Raw genomic sequence first — 19,730 nt, forward strand, 5'->3', positions numbered from 1 at the left:
TTTTCATTAATCTATCAGCAATAGAGGCCAGGGTTTTTGAAATGTCCAATTTTATATCGCCTGTGCACTGGGACAAATATCTCGGTAGTACGTAATTTACACAAACATAATCTTTAAAAATTACAAATTTCGGGATTGTCGCTCTCTAATGTTTGGCCGGATTTCATGGTTTAAACAGTAATTATTTTCCATTCATTAGAAACTTGTCATTTGGCAATGAAAATGTTAAGGCTGAATGATTTATCGTCAATAAATTTCTTGTAGGATATTAAAATCGTTGTGAACTCTGTTGAAATGAGTAACAAACAATCCTGAATTAATCAAGTGTGTATATATATATACACACACACACACACACACACACATACATAAATTAAAATAAGCTTATGGATCACTAATATTTAGAAAAAACATTAAAATATATGTATATAAATTGACTAGAGAAAATAAAAATTACTGATATTGCAGTTACTCACATATTAATATAAATACTATTTGTTTTAGAAGAAAGCCACAATGTTCTACCTATTGTGTCTACCATGGGATAACAAACCTCAAAATGTTTACATTGTAAATCCATAAACTCACCAGTGACCCACCAAAAGACTGGGAGAAATGTGTACAAACATCTTATGTGATTAGCCTGTGATTGTTGAATTCTATTTTCAAAGTCTAACAAGGATATTGTGGAAGCCATTTGAAAATATTGTTACAATAAACCATTAAATATTGAAATACTATGAAAGTGTTACTTGTTGTTCACAATACTGAAGATTCAGTGTATTTAACAGCATGGACTTTTATGTAACTTATCCGACATATAGAAAGATACTCAGGCACCACTGTATTTCAGATTTTTATTTGTTCCAGATTTTTTCTTCCAGTAACTTGCATCCTTTGTAAGCCACATACACACTGCAGATACCAAAACTGAAACCTATCAGTTAAAAGTATCCATCATATTAGCATGAAATTTCCTATTTAAAAATTGAAAAACAAATGGAATGGATTATTTTTTATTAATGAGGTACAATACACAAGCTAATTAGTATTCTGTAAAATAATGAGTTACTTGCTCTTATTTATTATTTTTATACCACCTTACACTTGTTATGGTGTTACATTCTGCTAAGTAACATTATACAAATGACTATTGTACCAAACCTTAGTTTTTTTCACTTCTTCTGATCAAAGCATGCTAAATACATAAATCAGAACTTTATCTTTTAACTTACTCCTAAAACAGAATAATTGTACCAAACAAAAATGGTCCATAACAGCATACAATTAAATATCATACAAAGCTTTATTTCATGAAAATGTTTTTTTTTTCTTTTCATTTACCAGGTGGTGGGAAAAATTACTATGGGAATTGAGAACACTTCTTAAATAAAGTTCAAAACAATCTGAATAGGTAATAAAAGAAACTATTTTTTATAACTGAACAATGTTTCACCACCATCACAAGCTTAATGACACATTGCACATTTGTAAGATTCTTTCTCTACCCTTTCAAGCCATTTCCTAATTTTATCTTCTAAAAAAAAGTAGATTTCTTCCCATCAAATTTGGATTTATAACTTGACTTCTGTTAGAATAATGTGATAATAATGTACCAATTAAATTTATTTCTCAAACTACTTACAACCTTGATGTACATTTGAGTAACATTAGTAGAGTCAACTGTTTCAATGTTCTGTAAACAATAAGCAGTAAAAGAATATATAAACCAATCATGAAGTAAACAAGATAAGATAAAGGATGATGTATTGTTATATACTGTTTTTATCATTTCTAACAATATCTAGGCTTAGTGTTTTAATGCCATAACTGGTGTGCATTTCAAGATCTGGTAATTTGATATTTCACACTGAACATAATTTAAAAGGATGGTAACCAAACTTAACTTTCTATTTCACATAAGCATAGCAAAACATCTGAAATTTCTTCAAACTTTTACAGAATTTCTTAAGTATGTCTAAGGTAAGATTCTGAAAACAGTAAAACTTTCTATCCATCTTCAACTTAAAATGAACATATAGGTAATTAAATAAACCATAAAATAAGCTTAGTTTCAAAATAGAAATAATAAATAAAACTTGTTCAAAACTTCAGCTTGTAAACTTTTTTTTTTTTTTTTTTGGGGTAACATGGAAATTACTTATACACAGGGTGGCCCCTCCTATGCCAGACAGAAAATAAACATTTGATTTTAAGAATAACTACATTATTATATTTTGTGTGCTTATGAACTAGTTTAAAGATCACAGTTTTGCACTAAGAAGTCAATGCTCATTATTTTAAATACAGAAGTTATGTACTCAAGTTGAAGTGCATTGAATAATTTATCAAAGATTACATTTTAAAAACACTGTTAAACATAGGGTCTCAACCCAACACCAGTACGTACAAATATTAATGCTCAACAAAAAAGATATGATTTTAGGTTAATTTTTATAGCTAAAAATTTACACTAATTTCATCAAATATATTAATATATATAATTATATATTATTATATAAATATTCTTGTTAACAATACAGATAAATTAATAAATAAACAATCTTATTGAAATGCCACTTAACACATTTACCATCTTACTCAAATATTGCTTTTTTAAACAAATATTTACCATATGAAAAATTTGGTTCTAAGAAATATTTAAAAATCTGTCTTAAATTCTAAAGTTTTTTAAACCTTTATCTTAACAATATGAAGTTTCATGACTACTCTTAGTAACTGCATCTAGTTGTACAAGTTACAAACAAAATGTGCTACATAGTTTTTATGCAAATTAAATACACAACACTTCAGTTTTAATAAGGCTTAGAAACTTGGTTTATTTAACATAATGCAATACCTTTAATGATTTTTTCCTGAAATAATAATAGATCAAAAACATTTCTAATTAAATAAAAAAATTACTCATTTTTTTTATACACTTAATATGCATTTGTTTCAAAAAATCATCCTAGTAACCTTTAATTACATTTTTTTGAGAGAAAACCAAAATATTTCCAGTTCAACAAACCTTTGTAGCTTAATTTTGTAAGAGTTCATTAAGGAAAACAATTACTAATTACTAATAAAAGAATATAGTCATTAGTAATTAGATATTTTACTGAGACAACTATCTTTTAATTTTGAAAACATTGCAACAAAAATTTCAGGTTCATTGCAAAAATAACTGTACCTTCACGTGCATATCATAACCATCAAATTCTTTTTTCACCTCAGATGTGAGGTAATGTGGCTTACATAAGAATATATACAATGTCATAGACTACATAAACAGCACAACTAGGAGAAAGTGCCTTGTTCTACATGTGATCAAGGTGAATAAGGAAATTGCTGAAACAACAGCATTATTGGTGCACATTAACCTGCATTGGATCATTACTGACAGAAAATGCTGTTTTCTTTTCATTCACAACAGGTTTATATAATTTTCTGTTATTGCAGCCTGACAGCTAACTGCTCAATTGAGCTTATAGTGGGTTTCAAGAGAAACATAAAATCGTTTGATAAATAAACAAAACAAGGAAAATTGAGTACAAGCTAATAATACTGAAGTTTACCTGTTTATGACTAAATTTAATTCTAGATGAGTTTGTTTTTTTCCCCATGAAAATCATGGGATTTTGCCACACATAGAAGTTCACTTTTAAATAGTTTTACTTGAATATGTCAAGACTGTATTTTCTTCCTTGTAACAACTTGTACACATTTATGTAAACCACAGCCAAAAATATTTTAAAAATAAATAATGATGTCATCAGAAGAAAAAAATTCCTTGAGCTAAAACATAAATAAAAACAAGAAAACAACACGGATACAACAATCTGAGGAAAACAAACAGTGATGGATCTTACATAAATATATGAATTATTTTAATAAATGCTTTACTAGATGGTCAGAGAAAAAAAGTTCGTAGTTGTGAAGTCCACAATGCCATGGGAATGCAAAACAATTTCACATGGTCAAAATGCTACAAATACATTTTACAAATGCAAGAGTGAGGAAATATATGAAATGTATCACTAATTGCCACTCATTTCAATTTTTCACTAAATAACAGTTCAGTTTCTTGTCCAAGAAACACTACACAGTTTTAATATAATTTTTTTAAATATATTTTCTTTTCAATACAATTTTATTAAATTATTAAACACTTTCAAATGTACACACATTTCATTTATCCAACAAGTTTTAACTGGAAATGTAGTCAGTATTTGAATTGTCTTTTTTTCAACGTGCCATGCAAGTTTTTTTAACAGTAACATGTAGAACTGTCTTTTTCATTTTCAGTTCAGCACTAAAAGAGAACAGCTAAATAAATTAAATGGACGCTCAAAAAGAGCAGAATAAAAACAATTATAAGGTTTATACTAAGTGTGCATATAAACTGGCAGATTGAACATCACTTCTTCAGTTCATCTGACTCAAACTATAAATGACAAACCACCGAGGGTTCTGTATTAGCACAAATCTACAATCACAGCATTAAATTCAACCTTTTATTATACTGAAATGTTTTCCCAGAAGTACAACAGTTCTGTCACCAAAACCATTGCTTCACTGTAAAGATCTGCTAACACAAAGATGGTGGCAGTAAAAAATAAACAGTTATAATCAGCCAAGAAAGCTCCGTAGAAGTTAGAGACAACGTTTAGCACAAAACTGTATAAGGAGCACTTGAGATTTCGCACATACTTGACTCAGTGACAAAAGAGCAACATATTCTCAAAGCTAGGACACTGAATATTCATCACTCTGGCCATTCTTCATTTACCAACACATCACAAGCAACATTTAATCGAAACAGACACAAGTCCTTGCAGCAACAACATTTTTTCCTTCTACTTGTTGTTGGGAGGTAACGCTACTTTTACCTCAACACCAATGTCGACCAGTTCTGTGTAGTATCTCACCCTGCTTGTATTTGAAGTTGAATTCTTGGAACAACCTAAATCATAATGTGAACTTTACAATAAATCAAAATATTTCATAAGCTAGTTTACATTGAATAAGAAATGTTTGTCTGTTTAGAATGTGGAATACAATTAACAAACCTTAATTCAAATATTTAAACTACACTGTAATAAGATATTTCATCACGTATAATAAGTAATTTTTTAAATCCTTTTTCTATTATATTTGCAGAACTAATTCTCTTTACCTTGGTTTGTTTGTGTGTTAAACACAAAGCTGTACAAGGGGCTTATTGTGCTGTTTACACCACTGTTTTTGAAACATTGATTTCAGAATTAGAATCTTTCAGATTTGATGTTCAGCAAAATACACTTGATGTTATTATCATATTAAATATTACAAAACATTAAGAAACAAAATCTGTATCATATGACATGAAAAATTGGGAGACAAATTAATTTTACTTTAGGCTACATTTTTAACTTAAAGACTTATTTTGAGAATGCTCACAAGTCAGTGTGAGTATCGAAGGATAAACCTCATTAAATCACAAAAACATGATAATAATCCCAGATAAGTCAGTGGAAAATTGGCAAATATCTACTGTAATATAATAATAAGGTTTAATCACAAATATTTATTAGATTCAATTTCAAAATTAATTAATTTAGAGATATTAATGTTTCATTTGTACACTTTGTCCTTGCAATTACTTTTATAGACTCTTTCTTTATATTTATGCAAATTACATCAATTTAACTGAACTATTATAAATGATGAACTAACAGTTTCCCTACTTTACTGATTTTATGGCATTAACCATACAGATGTAACTCAGCTACTGCATTCATTGCTCTCTTAAAGTCTTAGTAATTTTTTTCTTATGAGTAGCATCCAGTCATCTCAAACACGCACAACCTAAAAGAGGGCTAAAACTAAGTTTATCAGTATGCGTTAAAAATATAATATTTTATTATAATAAAATAGGAAGTTTAATCCCCTGGATACAGGAAGGTAAAAGTGCATGTTATGATCTTTTTTACAATGTTGCATTTAAAATTTAATTGGACTTTTTTTTTATCTAATTATGTGAACAGACTTGGCACTAAAACATAGTTAATAATAATACAAATTCTGAAATACATTTTAGTTCCTTAAGTTTAAGATGACACATTTAAATAAATTACGCATTATAAATGTTTTCTCAAGCTTTAAAAAAGAAAGAAAAGTGAATGTAAATGTATAGAAAATTGTTCAAAAACACATTTTAACTTTCTAAGCTTATATTACTTTGTTTCCATATCTACACAAATGGAAGGAGACCTTTAACGACTTTAGATCACTAGTCTACGACTACTGGAAACCAATATACTGGCAATACATAACAAAGTTACAAGGACAAAACTACTACAATACAAGTGCCATATTATGCTCAGAAGAAATTCACATCACTAATAACCTTTAAGAGAACATTCAAAACAATATTGGCTGGTACAAGAGGTAAAAATGTCCAATAACAAGTAGTCACAAACAAAGTTATTTTTAGTGAGAGGAAATACCGATCAAATGTGGAAAGGTTTTTAAATACATTATTCAATACTCAAAATAGCCATGTTCCATATAGAATAAAGAATGGCTACAAGTTTACCCACAAGGGATTGTATAAAAAATAAAATAAAAGGAAGGAAATTGCAAATACAAGAGTTGAAATTTACTGCAATGATGGTAGATGTGAAGAACTACAAATAATCAATACAGTCAGACAAATGGGAAACCAGGTTGAGTGAAAATGTAAAGATTAATAAGAACTCTTTCACAGTAAGAATAAGTTGAATGTCAGAACAGGAGAAGGGCCTCTAAAAGAATAATAATACTTGATCATTAAGGAATGCCTCGGTTATCAAATTCTATGTTTTTTTCAGTTCTCTCTAATAATGATTTAAACAATATTCCTGGCACGTAACAATTGTTAGTTAGATACAATGAAGAAGATTATTGCATTAATTCTGAGATAATTAAAAGAAATTGGGAAGTTTAAAGAATGATAAAGCTACAAACAGCATGGTTATGGACTGGATATGAAGGTCACTTTTGTTCTTTAAGTCCTTGAATAGTGGACAGGTGCCAAAAGATTAGAAGTTAGATAATGTCACTTTATTTCAAGAAAAGTGATAATAACTGTCCTGGTAACTAGATTTACACCACTGGTGTGATGAAAAAAACTTTACCAAAGGTTGAATTTTTGTTTGATGGTTTACATGGTTTTATTAAGGAAAAATCTTATCTCACTGAAACTTAGATGAAGGTGTGGGTTTCATAGTATCTGGATTTTCAGAAAGTACTTGAAAAAGAGCAATGTGAAAGGATTTTTTTAAGCAAAAAATGTATCTATAGTTGTGATGGATGGTTTTGCTCATTGAACAGAAAACTGGGTAGAAAGTTAGAAAGTGGAGTTGTATAAATGAAACTGGATTCATGTCACAAGTGGGGAACACCTCAGGTGTGTGTTTGCATCAGTGGTAGATGATGGAACAGTCAACAAATTATTTTAATTTGCTGATAATATTGTATGTTGCTGAATATGAAGGAGATGCTGTTGATTAAAAAAAAATTTGACAAGCTAGGCAAATACATAGCAGATATAAATTTAAAAGAGTGAGAAATCCCAGTTTGAATTAGGAGAATAATTTTGATGAGAATAACCTTAACAAATTTTATGGAAGAAAAATATTCTGTTGGTAAGTCTCTTAATCATCCAAGCAATCTAATTTGGCTAATGGTAGGCCATACAGTAACTTACTTTGTACAGGGTGTTTGAAAAGTCACTGTGCACTTATGTATTTATTAATAGGCATATTTCAATATAGAATACAGGAGGTAAATGTGAATGACAATTATAAACAATGTTGAAAGTGACCCCTGTTGGCATCAATACAGGCCTGGATCCTTCTTATTTTGTTTCTAAACACTGATATCAGTTGCTGGCTTGAAATAGACTGAATAGACATATGATTACAAAACTGCACAGTGACTTTCCGAACACCCTGTATCTGCAGAAATAATGAATACAAGTCTAAAGAGTATATAATACCATTGTATAGTTCATTGGTTGAGATCACAGCTGGAATATTATATTCAGTCTTGGGCTTCTTACCTTAAGATGGATTTTTTTTTTTTTTGAAAGGATTCAGGACAGATCTACCAGGATAATGCCTGAGATGGAAGAGTTGTCATACAAGGATATGCTAAGATTTCCAAAATAGTTTTCTCTTGAAATAAAAAAAATGTTATACAGGATCTGATTAAAGCATGTAAAATTAAGGGAATTCATAGTGTTGATGAATCATCTCTTGATACTCAATGGTAAGGCTCAGGGAACACAAATATAAATATTGTTAGGGTAGGAATCATCTTCACCTGAGATAGCTTTATTTTTCTAAAATGGCTGGTAGCTTTTGGAGTGGGTTGCCTTCAGATGTGATAGATGCAGTTAATTTTATGGGGTTTAAGTGAAGGCTAGATAAATATTGGAACGATAAGGATTGGCTTGGAGTAGTTTAGCTTAGTTCAGTGAATGAGACGATATAGTTGGACCAGCAGGTCCTTGATTGTCTTTGAATTGTATATATGGTTATTAATCAGTTTAAAAATACACATAAAATAGATTTTTTTTATAGAAGAATTTTTAAAAAAATCAAATTTCATGTCACAAAATAAACTAGGTTTCATGCCACTGACATGTCACAGATTGTTTCAACAGTTCCTATAATACAAAACTAGGTTTCATGCTACTGACATGTTACAGTTGGTTGATTTAGTGTTTTATGGCAAAAAGCAGTTTGGCTATCTGCACCAAACATCTGGTTAAAAGTAAATTCAATAAAATTCATAAAAGTAAACTAAGGTAAAACAAAATAAAGTTAAAAAACAAAACATAAATAGCATAAAAACCAATGTTCACATCTAGTGTACAACTTTAAGAGAAAAAAAACAGTAATTCAAGTTGTAAAGGACTTTCTGTAGCATAACTGTAATAATCATAATTCGCCAGGAAGCCTAACAGGTAAGAACAAAAACCATTGACAGTCACCTGAAGTTGATCTTTCCAGTCCTGGTTTTGAGTTATTTAATGTTACAGCCAGTTTCTAATTTCAAATCGAACTAGATGAACTGTGATTTTTAAAAGGGAGCTACATTACCAAGGTGGACAGTGTCACCATCACCAATAACACTGTCTAATGTTATGGACAAATCTTGGGACATAACATGCTTAAAATGGTGCCGTCGTTGAGAGTCGTAACGATGACAAGAAAGTAAAATGTGGCTTACAGTGATCTGAGTGTTACACAAACTACACACTAGTGTATCAGTTCCAGATAAAAGAAAACGATGAGTTAAAAAATTGTGACCAATGCATAGTCTAGTTAGAACAACTTCCTCTTTCCAATCCTTAAGGAAGCAAGATGGCCAAAGTCAAACAGAGAGTTTTATTTGAAAAAGATTGTTTTTGTGTTGCTCACTCCAAGTTGACTGCCACCTGGCATGGAGCCAAGCCTTGAATACAGGACCAAAATCCATGTATAGGACAGGCACATCGGTGATAGTGCCAGAGCAGATAGACTTAGCTGCAGTGTTGGTGAGCTCGTTCCTGCAAATACCAACGTGGCCCAGTGTCAAGAGAAACAGGACAGAAGTAGATGTTAAAGAGAAATGGGCCAGTCAGTTTGAATATCGGCGTAAACAGGGTGAGAACTAACGTGAAGCGATTTCAGGGCCAGTAGAGAACTGAGTGAGTCAGTATAAATAGTGCAGTTTGAGTACTGCTTAGCTTCTATGTGATCCAGGGCAAGAGAAATGGTGTACAGTTCAGCAGTGAACACAGAAGCTGTAGAGGGGATTCTGTGCACAACCACCAACCAGAACAATCCATGGCAGAGCCCACACAGTCACCTGATTTCGAACCATCCGTCCATTCCTACTTATACAGTATTTCCAATGAGGAGTTTCTACTTTTCTCAGATGACTTAAAGATAGGTCACAATTGGGGACTGTAAGAAGCCATGGTGAGATGGGTTGCCCAGTGGATACAGCAATGTTATCCAAGAACAGACCCAATTCATCCAACTGCACCTGGATACAAAGGCTAAAAGGAGCAATGGCAGAACATTGTCTGAAAAAACATGGCCCATCGAGGAAGGAAAACACAACCCCAGGTGGGATGCTTTGGTAAAGAACAAAGTTTTGAAGCATATAGTAAAGACAGTTGCAAATGGCAGAGACAAAAAAAGGTTCATGAGACTATGTATAAGCTCTGAAATGGGGAAGTGTGGAAAGCCCCAGTGCAGAGCCAAAGTCCTTGATGATGAATAGGGTCTTGCATCATTAAGGCTGTTGGTCTGGCAGAGCCACAGACCAGTGATCCACAGTCGAGTCTTAATCGAATAAGAGCACGACATATCTTTAGCACAGAACGTCGGTCTGCTCCCCAAGTGGTGGAAGAGAGGAAACAGAGGATGTTCAGTGCTCTTGTACATTTGACCAGTAGCTGCTTGATGTGTGGTATAAAGGTCAGCTTACAATCAAAGATAAGCCCCAAGAACATAGTTTCAGGGACCAAAGGTAGCATAACTTCACTGATACGGAGTTCAGGATCAGGGTGAATACCCCGTTGGTGGCAAAAGTGCATGCAAACAGTTTTAGAGAGAAAGAAGGTAAAGCCGTTTGCTGTGGATCACTTCGGTAAACAATTGAGGGCAGCCTGTAGCTGCCACTCAGTATACCTCATGTTTGACGACTGACATGAGATGTGAAAGTCGTCGACATAGAGACCATTTGAGACAGTGGGAGGGAGTTGTTCAGCGATGGCATAAATTATTACACTGAAAAGTGTGACACTCAGAACACAGCTCTGAGGGACTTCACACTTCTGCAGAAAAAAAAGAATGGTAAAGTGTAGAACCCACACAAACTCAGAATCTCCTGTCCATTAAAACATTTTAAATAAAAATGGGCAAATGTTCACGTAACCCATATATACGGAGGTCTTTGTATCATAAGCCTTCTCAATGTCAAAGAATATTGACACAAGATATTGTCGTTTGAGAAAGGCTTCTCTGATTGACATTTCAAGTCAAATCAAGTGGTCCATGGTAGAACGTTGTCGTCAGAACCCACACTGGGTGGGCGAGAGGAGGTTGTTTGATTTGAGGAACCAAACAAGATGAGCATTAACCATCCTCTGTAAGACCTTACAGAGACAGCTTGTCAAAGCAATTGGACGGTAGTTTGAAGGAATCTTGGGATCCTTCCCAGGCTTTGAGAAAGGTAGGACAATAGCCTGGTGCCAGGCATCAGGAAAAACATTCTCCTGCCAGATCCAATTGAAAACAATCAGAAGGATAGCAAGAGAAGCAGGAGATAGATGGCACAGCATCTCATAATGTATATCATCAGGTCCAATCGGTGTATTGCCAGTCCAACGAAGGGTCAGTTTACGTTCCACCAGTGTAAAGAGACGATTATAGTCAAAGAGACAATCAGCTCGAAAGAAAAGAGGTGATTGCTCTGCCCAAGTCTTGATGGCTAAAAAGGTGGAAGAAGAGGCAGAAGTGCTAGATACCCTGCAAAAGCTTTCACCTAAAGTATCGGTGATGCTCTGGGTATCAGCCACTTCCTAGCCACCAGAGAGCAAGATCGAGAGGGGAACAGAGTTATATTGCCCACTGACCTTTCGAATCTTGTCCCATATGACTTTGGAACTGGTAGTAGAAGATATGCTGGTTGTGAACTTCATCCAAGATTCCTTCTGGCTTTGACGTCTCACCCATCGAGCATGTGCACGGGCCCGCTGGAAAGCGATGCGGTTCTAGAGTGTAGTATATGTACGGAAAGTATCCCAGGCTCATTTTTGAGCCTTCCATGCCATGTGGCAGGCAGGATTCCACCATGGAAGAGGATATAGTGGAAAACGTGTTCAGATTTTAGGAATACATTGAGCAGCTGCTTGTATAATACAGTCAGTTACTGGTGCCACACAGTCGTCTATTGATGGCAGGATCAAGTTCTGCAAGAGCAGTGAAAGAGGGCCAGTTTGACTGATCCAGCTTCCACTGGGGCACGTGGGTCAGGTGGCATCAACCATGGTCAGTCTCTCTCTAGATTATAGAAATATAATCACTGCCTCGTGAATTATTATCAACCCTCCATGAAAATGGGAAAATAATGAAGGGGAGTAAACTGAGAGACCAATAGCAGTAAAGAACTGACTAGGTACATGGAAATATGTAGAAGAACCAGTATTGAAAAGAGAAAAGTTGTGATCAGAGAGCATATGATCTATGAAGTAACTCATCCCATCAATATCAGCACTTCCCCAGATGGGTGATGTCCATTAATGTCCCTCAGGATGAAAAAGGGAGATAGCAACTGTTCAATGAGAACATCAAGGTCTGATTGATCATATGTCTCTCCAGTTGACAGGTAGAGGGAACAAACAGTGATGGTATGACCCAAGGAAACACGAATGGGTATAGCCTCCAAGGTTGTGTTGAGTGGCAAAGACAGAGTGGGCACATGCTGATAAACCAAACGTGTCACCCCTCCATCACACAGCCTGTTATTTCTGTACAAAGAAAACTGCTGAAAGGTGACTGTATTGGCAGGTTTAAGAAAAGTTTTCTGTAAGGTAAGACAAACAGGATGGTAGGAAATAATCAGTTTTTTGATGTCATCCAGATTAGAATGTAAACCTTGACAGTTCCATTGTATCAGGGTGGCCACTTTTATTTACGTGTAGGCGAACTGGGTGGTGAACCTTTCTGTTTATGACCATGTCTTTTTTCCTTACTGTCCTTATTTGAGGGAGGTCTATTGACCTCCATGGATCCTGCCCTGGGTGGATTGGGCAGGTCTTTGCTGTTGGAAGGGGATTCCAGAGACTGACGAACGATTACTTTACATCATGGGAGGAGATGTATCCGAGGAAGTGCCCATATTCGGAACCAAAGGAAGTGGATCTTGGGATTTGCTGGAATGTATGTTAGGGACAGAGATGGGTGTTGAAGTTGATTCATCAACTATTTTAGCCATGAAGGTCAAAAGACTTTTCATTTGGTTTGAAAACAATTCTTTTGGAGACACAGAGAGATCTGTCTGCACTCCCACAGTAGTTGTGGAATAAAGTGCAGCAGCATACGTCCGAGATGAGGTGGTGGACAGCAATTTTCGAGACTCAGGATAGGTAATGTTATGAATCGTTTTCAAACGCTGCACCTCTTTTTCTTCCAACCATTTAAGGCAAGAACAAAAGTAGGATGGGTGAGAGCCATTTCAATTGATGCAACGAGGGTCAGTTTCACACTCGTAGGTTTCAAGGTCCTTGCCACTGTAACGAGCACATGACGTCTTCGAGTGACTGAACCGTTGACACTGGAAACATCAAAGAGGGTTTGGAATGTATGGCCATACCCTGCAATTAAGATAACCTGCTTTGATGGTGGCAGGCAGATGTGGCAATGTAAAGGTGAGGATGAGGACACTGGTCAGTATGATAATTCCATCTTAGCGAGTAGAGATACGCCTCACTGTAGAAACTCCTTGGGTGGAGAAACCAGCAAGAATCTCAGACTTTGGTTTGTTCTTCAAATCCCTCTCAACAATTCCTCATGATGAATTCAAAGTAGCAAGAGGTGTAACCTCAATAGGTATATCTCCAATTGCCTTTGAATACAAAAGAAATTCACTGTGTTGAGATGTAGATGTTTCCACTAATATGTCACCAGACTAAAGCTTTTTTACTGACTTGGGAGAGCCAGAAAGTCCCTCTAAACCCTTCTGAATGAAAAAGGGAGACATCTGCCCTAAAGGTTTGTCTGAAAGTGAATGCAATATAAGAAAATGAGGCACAACAGGTGGTACAGATGGTGAGGATTGCTGCTCAGAATATTCAAGATGTGGTCATTTACCCATAGACTGTTTTTTCACTATTTTATTAAGATTTTTAATTGGAGTATCCATAATAAAGAGGGAAATTTTGGTGCCCACTGACCCCACCTACCATGGAGCCCTATGAGGGGGTGCACTACATCAAACAAGGACACTGCAGCAACGCCAGGGTTTCGTGAGCACTATACCAAAATACCAGCATCAGATATAATGTCCACAACACCTGTTAAGAACATCCAACTCTGGTACTTGCTTGACCCTTGCCCGAGTGGCCCAGCCGACTGATCCAAGGGGGCCACCTCAAGACTGCCCATCTACAGGAATTCAAGGCCATAGTGGTGTGTTATGGTTGGACCCCTTAACCAGCAGGATCCTCTCCTACCCTTCACGGGTTGCCACACACGGCAAACACGTGGGTGGATGTTTAGATCCCAGGGGATGTAAACTGAAAAAACATAAACCTTCCCTGGGAGGTCCCCTCATCACATACAGGAATCCACACCAAGGGTTCATGTCACAGATTGTTTCAATAGTTTTTATAATACTGAACTAGGTTTCACGCCACTTACGTGTCACAGATTGTTTCAACAGTTTTTATAATACTAAATTAAGTTTCATGCCACTGACATGGTTAATTTACTAAAGGACAATCCTGAACAACTGACATGTGTGAAACAATCCTCACCTTTATTGTAATCATTCAGTACTTTCTCCCAACCTGAAAAAATAAACAGAAAAATAAAATTTAATTAAAATGCACAAAAATGTTATAAGCAGAATTTCACAAATTAATGTTTTGGAACTTGTGTAAATTCTCTTTTAATACATTTAAATATTGTTACTGAACATTTCAAACCATATCTTTAATACTCCTTGAACTTATGGTTTAAATTATAACAGAGTCTCATTACAGCTCACCTAGCCTAAAATTAAACTATTTACTGCAGAATAATTAGCTGAAATTATTCTGTAAATTATTCTGTTTCTTTTCCTTTGAGTAAACTTCAGCCATAGTGATGTGTGAAAGACTGTTAAAACTTCCGTGGATTCTTTAAAATATTTATTCAGATTTATTTAAACACAAGCTTACACAGTAACCTTATTGTGTAAATAATGCACAGTAAATGAAGAAGGTTTAGTTAGTTACCAGTTAAAAGCTAACAGTTTCCAGTTATATATACCTGTACTAATAAATTTTAGAAAGAGACAAACCCATAAAACTGCTAGTCATGACAATGTTTAGCAATTACTTTAGCATATTACTGAGAAGTATCTAAATTGGTGTCATGACTGGTGGTTTTCGTTTTATGATTTTATAAATTATTGATAATTTCCACTTTATTTGCAATTATGGAACTTATTAACCACTACCTTGAGCATCATATACACTGGGAGATACACTGTTTGTGTGCATTACACAGTGCAAAGTACAACCATTACATAGTCTCAACGTACTTTATTGTATGTGTTTTTGTTACTCAATGTGTGAAGTATGAAATGTGGGCAAACTTCTTAAAACATGCGCCAGTATCCCATTCTATTTTACAAAAATCAATGAGTTAAGTTTCATACAATGACGAATAAATAACCTTAAAAAACATGCCTCCCAAAACTCTTGCAAATTCATAGTCAAACCAAAAATAAATAGAATTGGAAAGGTTTGATTTATAATAATTAATAATAATAAACAGCAATTAAAAAAGAAATATTCTCTTTGTGTTTAGAAGGTAACTTGACTTGCTATAAGATAGTTTACAAAAAAAGGTCTCAATTATTCTGATCCAATTTGATATACAAAGGAATATTCATTTACATAAATCAACTTATCAGGAATTAATTGAATACAGCTCACAGCATGGGAAAATCCAGAGATTTTCAAACTCAAGTATGAATTAATACTTTATATTGTTTACACAACCTGCAAGACAAGTATCTTACCTGAAAAGGACAGGAGCTTCTTAAAAAAATGGTGTTATACAAGCAAGTTATCAGGAAAAACAGAACAATGTTGATTATGCAACACTTACTCATTCCAAAAAACTGCACAATATGGTCATAATTAAATGTATCAACATTTACTGGTGATTCTCGCCACCGTACGAGACGTCCTGATAGGGTAATAACTCCATCATAAGAACAAGGTTGAAAATCTTCAGAAAAATTGGTGTTTCCTGTGAGAAATCTACCAATGCAGTTGGATGTAGCACACTTATCATTATTTGGTTCTGTTGAGTAGATGTCGGGACATATTTGCAAGTGGGAACCAAGACTGGTCACCACCCTGACATAATTTTCCCCAAGGCTCATACGAAGCAACTGTTCATTGACCTCAAAGCCAAAAGTGAGATCACACACATGTTCACCAGGAGCATAATTATCCATAATAACAACAGGTGGACATTCAGAGTCAAGTTCTGTGGTAACTCCTACCAATTTGTCTCTTTCTTTTGAAAACTCTTGAAATGCACAGTTCCGTTTGCTAGGCATATAAATGCGTTTTTCAGGAGGCTTAACCTGGTTGGAGATTAAAAGTTTGTTAGTTTTTGTCGAGCATACTGGCACCGATACAGGGGTTGCAGGAATAGAAAGGTTTTCTACACCTACTAGTGGTTTAAAACTCTTTGTAACAAAGTTTGTGTCACTGAGTGAAGACAAAAGAACCTGAGGATCTTGGTTGGATGACTTACTCACAAGATCAGTAATGCCACCTGATTGATTATCTTTAATTGAACAAAAAGTATCATCTACAAGATTACACTCTATACCAAATTCCAAACCAAAGTTTTTATCTGGAGGTGGTAGACAAAATATTGTGTTGGGGTCATTTTCACTCAGTTTATTGGAGGACTTCACTTTTTCTCCTGAAGAAATCACTGACATTCGTGTAATATCTGCATAGGATGCTTGCAGAGTAGATGAATATGAAGAAGGTGTGTTATGAAGATGAATCGATGTTTGTAGTGGGGCAGAACTACATACCGGCAGAGAGTGGACACTATCTAAATCAGAGTTTTCTGCTGATGAGTGTTCCGAAGGAGGAACACTACTAGTTGATTTTCGGCGGGAAGAATCCTGTCTTCCTCTCTGACTTCGGTGTGACAAAGGTAGATTTAACAACACAAATTCACTGCAGGAATTATGATTTGTGGGTTTTTCAGGGCAGTATTTATTTGCACCACCAACATGACTGTGTGTACGGAAACCATCTAAAGATTTTGTTGGCAAATATTTCTTATGTTTCTTCTTCACCACGACACGAAACCCTGTCTCTTCCAGAGGCTCTTGACTCACTTCTGCAAATGAATAAAAATCTTTAGTAAAACCAGATGAAGAACTGCTGTGGAAAAATACTGGCTCAGAGGAACTACTGTTATTTATTACACCAGGTTTAGGTCCAGAGGTCTTAAGTTTTTCTTGACTTTCATAATCAAAACAATTTATATCAAAACCTGAGGAAGTACAATCCAAACTCTTAGTTTTTGTTATCCTTTCCAAAACAAAATTATTAAATGGATTATTGAAAAAATTGCATTTCCCTGAAGTCTCACTTTGTTCAAGATCTTCATTTCTTATATGTTCATCATCTTCACTTCTGGAAAAATTGCATGCATTATTAAACTTGCTAATTTTTTTTACATTTGTAATATTTTTAAGGTTCTGCACATTTTTCATGTCCCTTGAGGTTACTTTATCTTTTTTCTTTTCGAGTTCTTGACTAACTGAAGATTTTGATAAACTGGAGTGTCCAAGAGTATTGTTGTTACCATATGTTACTCCTTTTGATTTCTTATCAGACGAATTGATGTATGCCAGCAGTGAATCAATGTTTTCCTCCCATCTGTGACCAGCAATATCCTTTGCAAGCATAACATTTTGATTGTCTGCATTTCCACGGAAACGTTTGGTTTTCCTGCTTACTCTGTCATGATGAGCTTCAGAAGAAAATAATTCACTAGCATCTGATTTGTTTCCATTGGTATCTATAGATAAAATCCTACCATCTTCTGAAAAATATAAAAGTTCATTAAAATTATTGAAAATGTGAAAAAGAATGTTCCTTCCAATCTTGTACAAGCAAAGTTTTCTCTTTAAATACTTTTTAATCACAATAAATTTAATTAAAAACTATACTGAACCAATTCTAACTTGAAATCATGCTTAAGACATGATTAAACAATATATATTAAAATAAAATAGAAATGATAGAACTTAATATACACAAATGTTAACAGATTTTTTAAATTAAAAAGTAAGTTGTTTCAGTTTGAAGACATTTGTCAAACATGCAGAAATTGTCTCAGTTTTAAGTTCATACTTTTAATGTTACTATTTTCTTGACAATTTTTGTGTCAGCAATTTTAAATTAACAATTTAAAGTGTCACTTATCAAATATCCACTTAGAAACTACTCAAATCTGCCAAGAACACAATGTCCAATTACCAATTCACTATATGCTGTGGCTCTTCTTTCACTTAACAATCACTTTATTACATCAACATTGCTGAAGAAAATAGATTAGATTTTGATCTTGTGAAATATAACTATGTTATACCTTATAGTTTTACATATTCTGAGATTAACTAGAAAAATATAACTGGTGAACCTATTAGTTAAAGGTAGGTCTAAGAAATTCGTCAAAAGTCTTGATAAACAACCTACATCTATTAACTTTTCATTTCAAAGGTGTCACAAAAAAAACACCACAAGTGATCAACCTAAATAGTCTCATTTACTTCCAATTCCACCCATCTGTATTTATATGTAAATTTTATACTGTAACCCACATACACAAACATACATTTCAATTTTTCAGCTACCAATTGTAGAAGCTTAGCTTGTTAATTGTCCAAACATCTTTAATATTTTAAAAACCACGTTTCTGAGGGAAAAAAAACTAATTACAAAATTTACACACTTAATCATCACAAGAAAACCAAACAAGATACATTTAAATAAAAAATATTAAATATTATAGCTACAGTGTTCACAGCAACTCAAGAACTAAAGTCTACAATTATATCTTGCTGGTGAACATAATTTAGCTACTTCTATTAGTCACCAAGTATCAAAGACTTTAATTTTTCAAAACAAAAAACCAAAACCTTTGTATGAAAGTAGTTTCCATTAACTGACTGGTAATAACAGTTTGTCAATATAATGACTTAATATAAGAGAAATTCTCCTCATTGAATGTTTTTGTATATACATTAGTGGACAACACAATACCTGACCACTGTCCTTTCTTTTTCTTCTTCTGGGTTTTATTCTCACTTTTATTTATTGACTGGTCACTCAAATACAGACCTTCTGTAACAGATAGAATTATAAAACCTAAATAGAGGCATAAAGAACAGGAGACAGGAAAAAAAAAGAACTCCATCACTGTCTGTTTTTAGAAGACTAAAGAATTTTTTATCTCCATATAATCCTTATGTTTCATGATTATTACTTAAAGACCCATAATAATGACATTTGGATTTATTTTAAAGTGACCTTCTACATCCATTTGAAATCCATAAATTATAAATTTAACTGACAGGTTTATTAGGATTTTAGTGCACAATCTGTAACTTGCAAGAAAGGGTTACAAAAACTTTAGTTCTTATGTGAGATCATTTAATGACTCTGCATAAACTAGGCTTAAGGTTTTTATCATATCATAATAATACAATAAAATATTGTTTATCCCCTTGTAACAAAAACATTGTTTCATTAAGTGAAAATGTTTGAGTTGTATAACTGGTTACACAGTGCATAACTGGTTAATTTAACTTAAATTCCACCCAATCTCAACTTTTCATTTTAAAATTTTGACATTATATGTGGTGATCCACCTTTTAAACTTTTAAAAGTT

At 33.8% G+C, this 19,730-nt stretch overlaps 1 protein-coding gene across 6 annotated transcripts in view; it reads right to left on the reverse strand.

The window, feature by feature from the left end:
* Nucleotides 1–843: 843 nt before the first annotated feature.
* Nucleotides 844–19,730, reverse strand: part of LOC143244215 (uncharacterized) — a 35,125-nt gene continuing 16,238 nt past the window's right edge. Inside the window, exons 4-8 of one of the 6 annotated variants that reach the window (XR_013024972.1) lie at nucleotides 19,103–19,183; nucleotides 15,903–17,879; nucleotides 14,561–14,593; nucleotides 8,024–8,145; nucleotides 844–4,966 (exon numbers count right to left, since the gene is read on the reverse strand). Coding sequence is in view for 3 of the 6 variants with exons in the window: in XM_076488467.1 (XP_076344582.1) it covers nucleotides 4,860–4,966; nucleotides 14,561–14,593; nucleotides 15,903–17,879; nucleotides 19,103–19,183 (2,198 nt within the window). In the remaining 3 variants the exon portion in view is untranslated. Of the gene's footprint in view, nucleotides 4,967–8,023; nucleotides 8,202–14,560; nucleotides 14,594–15,813; nucleotides 17,880–19,102; nucleotides 19,184–19,730 lie in introns of all 6 variants that reach the window. The other 5 variants (XR_013024971.1, XR_013024970.1, XM_076488467.1 and 2 more) reach the window with 5 other exon arrangements.

The sequence above is a fragment of the Tachypleus tridentatus genome, chromosome 2 (genome assembly GCF_004210375.1).
Source record: "Tachypleus tridentatus isolate NWPU-2018 chromosome 2, ASM421037v1, whole genome shotgun sequence".
Taxonomy (NCBI): Eukaryota; Metazoa; Arthropoda; class Merostomata; order Xiphosura; family Limulidae; genus Tachypleus; species Tachypleus tridentatus.